The sequence below is a fragment of the Pelobates fuscus genome, chromosome 1 (genome assembly GCF_036172605.1).
Source record: "Pelobates fuscus isolate aPelFus1 chromosome 1, aPelFus1.pri, whole genome shotgun sequence".
NCBI lineage: Eukaryota > Metazoa > Chordata > Amphibia > Anura > Pelobatidae > Pelobates > Pelobates fuscus.
Window position 1 is genome coordinate 431,828,614 of NC_086317.1, and position 12,610 is coordinate 431,841,223.

Sequence of the window (12,610 nt, forward strand, 5' to 3'; positions counted from 1 at the left end):
TGTTTCTTGAGTTTAGCTTCATTGAGCTAACTAAACCAGGAAGTAACAGGACTTGTTTGCTGCTTGACAGCAAGGGGAGAGAGGGGGGATGTAACAAGGTTAATTTAAAAGTGTGCCAATTTCTGCACTTTTGGTAAAATAAAAACAGTTTTAAAAAATTAATAAATCCTTCATATAGAAAGCATTTCGGCAAACAGGACTACAGCGGGCTGTAGTGGTAATGGTTCGTTAAGTGTTTCTTTAAAGAGTCCATCCATTTTAAGCTCATACACTGCAATATGGCACTTATTATGGTTTGAAATAATCATGAACGTTCTTTAGTTATTCTTATAAGGAAGAAATGTTGAATCTATTAGTCAGATGTAAGATGCTTAATATACCATGTTTCAAAAAAACAGTGCTGTATCCAGGAGAGGTCGTTTGGTTAAACGTTAGTGGCGCTGTTGTATTAGAATAGTAAGAATGATTCAAGTACAATGCACATGTCAATTAATTGCATTGTGGTCAGATTAACGACATACCTATTGCCAGAGGCTTGTGGCTCTGTTTTATTGCTAAGGTTCTGTAAATTTAAATATAAACTGCGGGTAGAGTGCACCTAAATGACAGCAACTTAATGTTATTTCACGTTTGACATGGTTTTTAATGATTACCCAGCAGAGTTTACGAATCAGCAATAGTGGGTTTTTTTTAACCTGTAATTATAAAAATTCTTAATCCACTGACTGTATTTAGAATATTGCTGTTGTATGGTCTACTGTCATTTGCTCTTTGTTACCTTTGTATTTATCTCACTTGTGGAGATTGAGACAAAAAACTAAATAATGCAAAACAGTTTTATCAAAATCATCACTCTTTGATTTTCATCAAAAAGGAGTTTTCAATGTGAGTAATTTACCTGCCAGGAACTTAAAACCTTACCTCTTGAGAACATCTAAAGCACAAAAACATACAAGGTGATCAAAAGAAAAGTGATAATTTATATATTCTTTTACCAAGAAAATCACAATGGAAACCAAAGGGAGGAGTTAAGCCAGTAACCAACGTTGCTCCAGACTTATTTATACCTAACCTTTAATATGATCATGCAAAAAATTATCCATCTTAAATTTGAGGTGCTAAATCAAATGGCTGCATTATAATATGATTCTAGCAAATACAAATGAAACATTCCCAAGATTCTGTGCAGCACTCTTGTAGAATAAACAATTGCAATGGACATCTGTGTCTTTGCATTAAATATCACTACGCTTTTAATAAAAACATTTTTTTTTTAAGCAGATCAATTTACTTTAAAATGGCTCAGTTACTATTGTAGAGGTTATAGCTACAAATCTTTTTTTACACAAGCTCTTTGTAAGCAAAACACGCTTTACAGATTGATAAAACTTTGATATATATTTAAACAAAATACAAAAGAAATTTCTCAGTCTTTAAATCAAAAAAATCTGTCAAATGTATCCATGTAATAGTGTTTGATCTAATCATAAAAAGAAAAGAAAAACTTTTTTTTTGGAAAAAGGCAAACAAGATTAATAATGATAAAAAAAAAACGAGTAGTGTCAAATATTTGCTGTATACATATGCATATCTTTTGAAAGGGCTGGGTCCTCGGCAACAGAAAAACCAAGAATGACTTGAAAAGCAACAGTTTATATCAGATACATTTAAATATATACAGTGCTGTTAAGATGCCATGATGAAAAAAAGAGGGACAGTATTACAGGCAAATACTAGATCCTAGCTACCCACGGGAAATGCATTAGAAAAAAAATACATTGGGAGCTACTTTTCTGATTTTACAGAAAAGTAATTATGCCATTTTGCATTTAACAATATTTTATTTTCTACAAGTCTCAATGTAAGTTCAGTTGGCACAGAAACACGGGAATGGGAGGCAGCTTTTGCATTATCCATATTTTCTAGAAAGAAAAAAATATATATAATTCCATAAAAATGACACTCCCATTAATCACAGGCATGCAATCTCATAAAAAAAATAAAAAAATTCACAGACCTGTAATTCTAGCACAGCTTTCCAGACATTGCGTCATCGTTTAAATCATATGTTTTACATGGCAATAATAAAAAGTTTTAAAAAAAGTTTACTATTGTTAACACCTCCATATATAATCAACAACCAAAATAATGACCACTTTTTAGAACAGATACATTTTCGAAAATGAGCCAAAGTGCTAGCACACCTGGCCTGGCGGGTACGCAGATTCTGCAGGACTCAAGACCTCGGAAAATGCGTTTAAATAAATAGGTCAATGCAAAACATATGCCGAAAGGGTGAGGGTTGAGTATTAAGTTACTGTAAAGGCAAAAGAAAAACTAAAATAGGTAGCGTCTTTAATACATTATTTCATAGCTCGAACACTTTAAAAATTAAAATAAGCTTAAAACATCTTTCATACAATTTGAAATGCCACGAGACAGTCGGGGATGACCGCCACCAATACTGAGGTGTAGAATGACACGACTTTTGAACAAGTTCTGCAGTGTTTTGTAATCCTAATGAACACTTTGTTTAAGGAATGCAGAGTCACCTGAGCACCACGGAGGACAATATGCTTCCCAGAAGTAAATGCAGGTATAAAGAAATTGTAGCAAGACTGACTTTACAACCATGAAAAGGAAGGAAGAAAAATAATTGACAGTACTTTATGATTTTTTTTTTCCACAGCAAAATGCCAATGAGAATACAGCACAAACAAATGCAGATATTGCTTAAAATTCCATTGTAAAAAGCCTTTTGTGTTTCTTTTACTCTGTCATATTGGAGAACCCATTCAGTTAATGTCAGTTTAAAGCTGCAAAATGAAAGCTATACAATCACTTTATGAGGGATAAAAAATAAACAGGAAAAAAAAAAAAATAAGCTATTTACAGTTTTATGTCTACAAGTCCAGCTCACATTATCACACAAATACCCAAAGCTAATGATAAAAGACCGTGGCTGCAAATGCAGGGGTATGAAATGAAAGGTATATGCAAGTTGTCATTCCGCGAGCCCCATCCTGTATGCAAGCAGCCTCATCCAGACTCCATCTAACAAGCCGCTTCTTTGTCTTGGATTTTTCCTTTGCTTTATACAGCAGTTATTCACCGTTTTTTCGCGGGTCGACGTCGTACCTAAAAGAAAAATATGGACATTTCATTATACAAACATTTAAAATACCCCCGTCTAATCAAGTCCTAAGAATAAACAAAAACAATATAATTATGGCAGAAACCGTGGAGCATGAATAAATATTCATCTTCCCTCTGCACAACCTCATTGTTTTGGCCTAAACTGTATAGTCAATTCCCTGTAGAGCCAATAAATCCTTAGATGTTTAGTTAAAACACTTATTTCTCATGCAAATAGACAGGGGTTTTCCTTGAAAATGTTTGAATAAGTAGCATAAGCTTCACGTTCTGTTAACAAGGCAAAAATAAATTTATTCTTGCAAGACTGCAAAACTCAAGGGACATCATTAGCTTATATTCTGTGTGGCATCCATGTAATATACTCTCCTTTATAATGTACAATAAAGCAGAACTCACTTGTACTTTAGTAAAAAAAAAAAAATATACATACAAATCCACTAGTTTGCCTCTGAAATTAAAATTATGTGTAATCGGTTGTTACCAGTGAAATCGTTTTTTCTATTCTCTGTAGTAAGCAATAAAGGAGATGGATATTTTCGGATATTTTATTTTTATTGAAGGTGTATGAAATGACCCTTCACTCGGACTATTTAAATCAATACTTCAGAGATCACATTTCTACAGAATAAGGTTGGGCCGGTCCTATGAAGTAATGTTCTGGATCATTGCAATATTTATCGGGTAACATGTAAAACAAGATAATGGCACAGAATCCATATCAGATGATAGTTGGGGTCAAGTCAAAAACCCACTAAAGGATATTTCTAGGGGAAAAAAAAAAAAAGTAAATTTTTAAGACATTCTCTTTGACTTCTTCTCTGGGGACTGCAGTGTGCCTATCACTATTAGAGAGTGACAAGCTGGACTTGCACTGCAGGGCTGAGCTCAGGAGAACTAACAAAAGCTTCTAACATGAGATTCCAGCTTCCATGAAGCACAGGTAAAGTAGCAGGCAATTGTACCCACGGGCCCCAGGTAAGAAAAAAAAAAATATCCTTAAAAAACAAAAAACAAAAAAAAAACCTGCTTAACATTAGGGGGAACAACAGGACACTCGCGGTACCATAACTACTACAGCGCACTTTGCCGTTTCATACATCTGATAAACATTTATCAAAATATATTTTTATGCAAAATACATTTTCCCTTATAATAGCAAACAATACAATTGCAATATGTACTTACAGCAACTGTACTGACTTCTTCCTCCTCCTCTTCAGATTCCTCATCTCTCAAATTATCACTATTGGCTGGGCTATTCTGGGACACATCCATCTCATCGGATGATTCCACTTCTCTACTCACTGCCTTCCGTGGCCGTCCAACACTGTATGAAACAAACCTCTTTTTAAAAAATTATTTTCAGCAGACCAATATGTCACATTGCAAACACATTCAGTTAAAGGAGCACTATAGGGTCAGGAACATATTTCTGACCCTTTAGTGTTAAAACCACTATCTAGTCACCCTGGCCCCCTCTTGCCTCTCTAAATATATTAAAATCTTACTTGAATTCAAGCCAGAAGCTGCTGGTTTTGTCCCGGTTTGCCTCAGAACAGCAAGCTGCCTGCTGACATCATCAGAAGTGTTGTTCTGAGCCAATCACAATGTTTCTCCATAGGATTGGCTACAATTGTGAAGGATGCAGATCAGTTGCAGACCCAGCACAAGTCAAACATAGCCCTGGCCAATCAACATCTTCTCAGACACATTGAATCACTGAATCTCTTTGAGAAAAGTTCAGTGTCTGCAACTGAATGTTGTGATTTAAACTAGGCAAGACTTCGATAGTTAGCAGCTCTAGTAGCCATCTGAGGAGTGGCCAGTGAAGTTATCACTAGGCTGTAATATAAACACTGCATTTTCTCTGAAAAGACAGTGTTTACAGCAAAAAGCCTGATGTGAATGATTCTACTCACCAAAACAAATGCAATAAGCTGTAGTTGTTCTGGTGACTATAGTGTCCCTTTAAGATTGATCTGTTTTTTAGATGAACTTTACGAAAGCAACAAATGCCTAGCTAAGGGTAAAACAAAAGAAAAAATGGAAAGAAATTAAGATACTGTAGGAGAAGAGAAAGAAGGGAAGGAGCGGGGACCATAGGTAGCTGTTCAATCTTAGCCCAGCAGAGCAGTGGTTCCAAGACCAGTCCTGAAGTACCCACCAACAATCCAGGATTTCTGGATTACCCAGTTGTGTGTAAGATGTTTTAAGAAAAACAAAACAGATACTAAAAAAATAAATAAAACAAAATAAAGAACTTTAGGCAACAGAGTAATCCCTAAATCTTGGACTGGTAGGGGGTACTTGAGGACTGGGTTGGGAACCCCTGCAGTAGAGGATTGCTTTAGGGATATTGCCACAAAATATTTGAACCTTGCTGCCTGCAAATATTTAGCAATTAATTGGCTTAAAAAAATAAAAATAAAAAAAAATTCCTTACAGCTTCATGGTCTAAAAGGAAGACCCCAGGCACCAAACAACCATCTAAATGAACTGTTAAGCCCTGATATAAGCCCCCCCCCCCCCCCCCCCCTGTGCTGATTGGCTGAGAGCAGTCAGCTCCTCATTCTAAGTTTTTTCCAAGCCAATTTTGTGGTTCAGGTTCAGGGACTCCTGCCACCAACTTCATTTAGATTAAATGGGTATGGTGTCTTATAATGCCTAAACTGTCCCATTAATCATTAATCTATATGATTAAAGGGTTACTCAAGCATAACCACTACAGCCCAGTGTAGTGGGTATGATGCCAGAAATACCCCGGCCGGTTCCAGGTAGTAGGGCTAATCATTTAGCATCGGTTTGCTCTCTTACCTGAGTACTTGATAGCTCCAGGGCTTTTGGTTCTTCTGCTGACACGCAATCCAGTCGCCATTCAATGGCTGGGAACATCAGCTGACTGCTCCCGGCCAATAAATGGCTCACTGCGCGCGCCCACACACACACACAAAAGAAAAGAAAAAAAAGGACCCTGTACAGAATTGACATTTTGGCCAATGAAGCCCCATCACTCTGTCAGAGGTAGATTTACACCTCAAACAGTTAAGGGGTTAAACTCGGTATGTGGAGTGTTTCAAAGCAAAACGCTGCACATACAGACTCAAGGAACACTTAAAGTAATTTGAAGTAGTCAGTGTTTGGAACAACTATGTATGGTTTTGTATTCTTTTTACTCCAATATTTTTCTATATATCTGCCAATGCTTGTGACCACCTCTCCTATAGACCTGCACAGAGATTCCATGTGACAAAACATTTTAGTTGAAGACATTTTATATTGCTAAATATTTACAAGAAGATGAAAGTTTCTGAACAAAAAAAAGTACCTTTTTTTCTCTTGTGAAGCAGCATTTTTGGGCGGCCGTCCCCTTCTCTTCTGTGGGGTAGATTGAGGCGTATCAAGGACAGGATCAGGCTGCTCAGATCTGTTAATAAAAAAAAAAAATAATATTAAGATAATAAAAGCAGTATTCATGCTTACACAATGCAATCTATTTCATGATCGGAATTTGACCTATTATATACTGTGTCTGCACAGTAATGTGTACATTTTACAACCAATTAACAAGTAATGTTTTATAAACCTACTTGCTCACTTTACTTTTTAGAAGACAACACAAAAATGTGTTCATATCAATTGTACAAAACTCCATGGGAAAATACCAACTTTGAAATTCCATTAAACTGACACTCTAGGCAATGGAATCAACTCATCTTAACTCATTAAAAAGCTCACGGTGCTTCAATACTGGCCCTGCAGTCTGGGGCTTAAATTTGTTCGGTCGTTACGAGGGTGGATATTATTTAGATCAAATGAATTTAAATCACTAGTCAGTAAGACTATTAAAATCTTGGTTTTCTACATTCTGCTCTGTGGTTGCTATGGGAGGAGACCAGAGAGTGTCTGACAGCCAAGAGAAAAAAAATAAATATTTTTAATAGGTTTTTCACCTAATTATTCATTTGCTAGCAAACAATATATTCAATATTATGCTTAATCTAATGACCATACATTGTTTGGGGTATGGCAGGTGCCACATATAACGTTAACGTTAATTAAACAGTGGGCATTGCACATCAGGAGCCCACATATGCAAGTGTTATTACAGTCCTTGTGAAGGACTGGTGCTGTTCAAGGCCCACAATTCTATTCAAATTCAACTCTTAACTCCTTAAGGACGGGACTGTTTTAGCCATGTTGTACGTTTCGGATCAAGGCTTTTTTAACACTTTTATGGTGTTGGTGTTTAACTGTAATTTTCTTCTCTCTTATTTACTGTTTCCATATACAAATTATATATTGTTTTTTTCTTTACATACCCTTATTTCTATCATGTCATATAATCTACTTTAAAAAAAAAAAAAAAAAAAAAAAATCTGGTGAAAAATTAAAATACATGTTTTTTGACTTAGTTTACGTAGCTACAAAATCTAATGAAAAAAAAACTACTAAATAGATTCAAAATTTTGTCCTGAGTTTAAAAACACCCAGTGTTTACATGCTTTTTTGCAAGTTATAGGGCTATAAGTACAAGTAGGAAATTGTGTTTTCAAAATATATATTTTTAAAATGTATCAATAGTGACATTGTAACATGTTATCTGTCAAATCTCTGAATCCCATCCGACATGTACATTTTTTTTTTAAATTAGACAACCCAGGGTATTCAATAAGGTGTATGTCCTATATTTTTTAGTAGCCACTTCGTCACAAACACTGGCCAAAGTTAGCATTTATATTTGTTTGTGTGTAAAAAACGCAAACCGCAATTATGAACACTAACTTTGGCCAGTGTTTGTGACTAAGTGGCTACTAAAAAAAACTGAACATACCCCATTTGCAATACCTTGGGTTGTCTTTTTTTGCAAAGGGTATGCTGGGTGACCATATGCTCTCAAAGGCAACATAGCCAACTTGGCAAATTTCAATGTAAAAAAAAAGGAAAATAAAGCTTTATATTTGACCAAGTAACTTTAAAAAAAAATATAAAACCTGTACATGGGGTCCACTGTTCTACTTGGGAGACTTCGATGAACAGAAATATTAGTGTTTCAAAACAGTAAAACATATCACAGTATAATCAGTGAAAAATGTCATTGCTGTGATATGTTTTACTGTTTTGAAACACTAATATTTGTATTCAGTGAAGTCTTCCGAGTAAAACAGTACCCCCCATTGACAGGTTTTAGGGTGTCATGTAAAGTTACAGGGTTAAATACTGTGCTAGCAAATTAAAGTCTCTGGACTTTCGGCCTGGGTTGTCAGGTAGGTCCTTCAAATGGCAAACAAAATTAATTATGTAAAAATATTACATAAGAGTGAATATATATAGAATATATATATATATATATATATATATATATATAGAATTGTTTTCCTAGCTTGTTGCAAAATTGTGCTTCAAACTGGGTTTTTTGCCTTCTTTTGGATCAACAGCAAAAAACAAATGTGAGGAAGGCTGAACTTCATGGACGCAAGTCTCTTTTCAGCTATGTAACTATGTAATATATTTAAAGCTTACATATTTATGAAATTATTTAGGTAATTTTGTATATGGATATTTATATTTCGGATTATTTTTTTTTATACATACATAGATATATAATTTCATTCTAAGTGTATTTTGATATATATTAATATCAAAGGACAGAATAAAATTACATATATAATTTAAGTTTAATTTACTTATTTATATTTTATAATAAAATATATATACACACACACTATATATATATATATATATATATATATATATATATATATATATATATACACAAACACACACACACATGTGTGTAATTTCATTATAAGTGTATATATATTCTTATATTAATTAATTTATATATATATATATATTATAAAAATGCACGTAATTTGACATATTTATACAAGATACATATATATTATATATACATAATATAAATATAAATATATATACACACACACACAATTATTTTTTTTTTACTGTAACTGATTATACATTTTTTTTTAACTTTTTTCCCACCAGCAGGGGGACTGCCTGGGCTGTCACCGGTCCTCAAGGGGATTTTTCCGATGATGGTCCTGAACAGTTATCAGTCGTGAAGGGGTTAAGGGAACCAAAAAAAACACTCCAACAACAAGCCAAATTGAATATAACCGGTATATACAGATGGCACCAAAAGAGAAGAGGGAAAAAAAATGTAAAAAACGTTTATTGGTTGTGTAAAAGGAAAAAAAAAATGGACACATACTTTTGTGGGGTTTTCTTTGGGGTTTTTGATGCTCCTCTTCCTCTCCTTTTAGGTTCTACAGTTTCAACTTCAGGTTCTTCACTCATTTCAAGTGGTTCATCCTCTTCTTCAGGGGGACTGTCTACAGCAGGTGCTTTTTTCCTACCTCTTTTCGGCGTTTTTGCAGCTAGTTCTTCTTTTGCCGCGATGCCTTTTGCAGACTTTGGAGGTCGTCCCCTTCTTGCTTTTTTGGGCGGACTGTTTTGCTCATCCTCATTCTCAAGCAAGTCCTCCTTTAATCGTTTGTCAGGCCACTGTTGATCATCTGACTCCGAGACAGTTGCAACTCTTTTCCTTCCTCGTCCTCCTCTGGATTTTGGTTCCTGAACTGATTTTGACAATTCTTCTATGCTTATATTATCCTCTTGATCAATCAGAGACTGTTTCTTGCGCCCCTTGGGTTTTTCAAGGTCAGTCTATACATAAATAAAAATGCAGCAATTTAAGAATAATTACATTTGAACATGATACACTTTGTCCAAATCTGTTACAAAAAGTGCTTTTAAAGGATCAGATGTTTCTTGATATAATTACCCTCGGTAGATATAGGTGGTGCGGAAGGTTTTATTTGATGGGGTAATTTTATGAGAACGGACAGATTACGTTTAATAAAAACTGAAAGATGGGAACAAACATATGTACAGAACATGTTCCCTCCCTTTGTAATAGCAAAAATGATCTGAAAAAAAAGTTTGTTACACAAATGAAAAATATGATTGTTGATCAAACATCGCCACTTTGTGCAAACCTCATCATAAAACTTAAAAGGACACTATAAGCACCAAGAGGGTTTCATCTTACTGAAGTGGTTTGGGTGCAATATCCCTGTCACCTTAACCCTGCAATGCAAAACATTGCCGTTCTAGATAAACTGCAATTTTTACATTGCTGAGCTAAGACAGCCTCTAATGGCTGTAACTACTCAGGGGCAGTTTTGAATTCCTAACACTAATCCTTTAAGATATCAAAGCTTAAAACAGTAACTCCTACCCTCAGAATATCAGAGTCATCTCTTTTATCGCCTTTCTTTCCAGACAATGGTGATGACATCATGGTGTAATCATCATTTTCACTCGGATCCAATTCCACACTTTCAAGCCTTTAAAGAGAAAATATCACAAACATTATATAATATAATATTAATTATAGCTGATATATAGAGACATATATAAACACCCAAAAAAAATATATGCCATATACTCTCTAGAGGAAAAGTAAACACTTTGAAATGGAGAAATAAGAACTTGCAAAATACACAGGCAACCCCTTATAAAACAATGCAGAAGCATTTAAGTGATTGTGTTAAACAAGCAGATATTTGGAGATAGTTTTTTTTCCCTTTTAAAATATTCATCTGGAATCATTTGTATAAATTTGGGTGCTCATTTTTTTTATGCTGTTTTGAGTAGTTTTGCTTTTGCGTAGGTGTGACTGTCAGATGACTGATGGTGCCATGGAGGTTTAATTTAAAAAAAAGTATTATTGCAGTAACAAGTTTAAATTACCAAGTTGTTGGTATATTACAGGAACGAAGTGCACCATAACAACTTAATCAGAATTAAGTTGTTATGGTGTGAGGAGGTCCCCGGACTAAAGGAATTAAATTGTTAATAAACCGTTCAACTTCAAAGTCTACAATCCAAAGCACGTTAGCTCTTCCCACAAATATCCACTGCAGCCCACGGCTTAAAAACATTAAGCCTCAGAGATGCTGACACTTAGCCTATCAGTAGCCCCCTAATTCACAAAACAGCTTGAGAAAATTATGTACATTACTCAAGCCGTTTTGTGAATGGGGAGGTTTTTATTCTCAAGCCGTTTTGTGAATGGGGAGGTATTTATTCTCAAGCCGTTTTGTGAATGGGGAGGTATTTATTGTCAAGCCGTTTTGTGAATGGGGAGGTATTTATTCTCAAGCAGATTTGTAAATGATGAGCTTCTGATGGAAGCTCACAAACCAGGGATGCTGCCAGTAGCTATGGAGCACAAAGTAGCTGAGCTGGGCTAGTTCTAAAACCAGCAATACATTATTCAACCCTTTCACTCCTCAAATCTGATGAGTGGAACTGCAGATGAGGGCTGTACTTATAGAGCAGAATGATTGCTTCTAGACCGGTGTAGCCACTTCATTGTCTGGGAAGTGGCTAAAAAGTTAAAATAAAATCCATTGCCACTAGAATAACCCATTTAAATTCCACAAAATTGTTTTCTGTCAACACAAGATCTATATCTACAGGCTTTGTATCTTTTCCTAAGTTGTGTTTCAAAGCTGCTATATAGAGCAAACACAGACTCAAAGGAATCCATGTTTAAAATAGAATAAGGGAAAAAAGTGATTCTTTGTTAAACTAATTTGCATATGCCCACTCAGAATCCTTTGCGGTGGTAACATTACTGCAAATTTGTGATTCCTGTGGGAAAACCAAGTCTTATGGCTTGACTGGTGTGCAGATTTTTGTTTAACATTGTATTAGCTATAATATATTGGGGTTTTCAAGGTCATATATACATACATACACACACATTTTGTGACATGAGTATAGAAGGGCCTTTTGTTACATAAATGAATTTGTACTGCGGTATACAGAAGGCTTGCACAATATAGCACCACCTTCCGAATACCATATCACTTCAAATCACCTGCACACGGACACTAAAAGTAGTTTAAAAATGGATCTTTACATGTCCGACAAAATGGGAGCAAAAAAAAAAAAAGACTGGTTTAACTATTGACAAAAAGGACTGTATAATAAAAAAAAAGTTTTAACAAGAACTGTATTACAACAATATAGTGAATACAGTTGATTTCTTCAAATAGCCTCTGTTCCTGAAGAACTTTACATGTAAGCACATACAGCTCAGATTAAATAATAGCATTAATGTTTTGCAGAGATCTATGGATTATGAATGTTTCACCTTGAGGATGAAAGCACAAAAAGCTACAATGCACCAACACACACCTTCCTTTAATTCTTCCCGGGGAGCTTGGATTGGATCCGCTGCTGGCATTGCTTACAGTCTCCATTCTAGAAGATTTTGTCTGCATCTGCTTTCCTGCTGATGATAATGGCTTGTTGACAGCTCCAAGAACATTTGCTGATTTCGGCTGAAATAAATCGTATCTGTTGTTATGAGGAGTTACAATGCAATTAACTACAGAGCAATATAGAAAAGCAGAAACAA

General features: G+C 35.0%; 1 protein-coding gene across 1 annotated transcript in view; it reads right to left on the reverse strand.

Annotated features, from left to right (window-relative positions):
- Positions 1–1,637: 1,637 nt before the first annotated feature.
- Positions 1,638–12,610, reverse strand: part of PDS5B (PDS5 cohesin associated factor B) — an 81,514-nt gene continuing 70,541 nt past the window's right edge. The window contains exons 30-35 of the mRNA XM_063429324.1: positions 12,388–12,533; positions 10,418–10,526; positions 9,389–9,843; positions 6,482–6,580; positions 4,342–4,483; positions 1,638–3,138 (exon numbers count right to left, since the gene is read on the reverse strand). Coding sequence (XP_063285394.1) covers positions 3,109–3,138; positions 4,342–4,483; positions 6,482–6,580; positions 9,389–9,843; positions 10,418–10,526; positions 12,388–12,533 — 981 coding nt within the window. The 3' untranslated portion in view covers positions 1,638–3,108. The remainder of the gene's footprint in view (positions 3,139–4,341; positions 4,484–6,481; positions 6,581–9,388; positions 9,844–10,417; positions 10,527–12,387; positions 12,534–12,610) is intronic.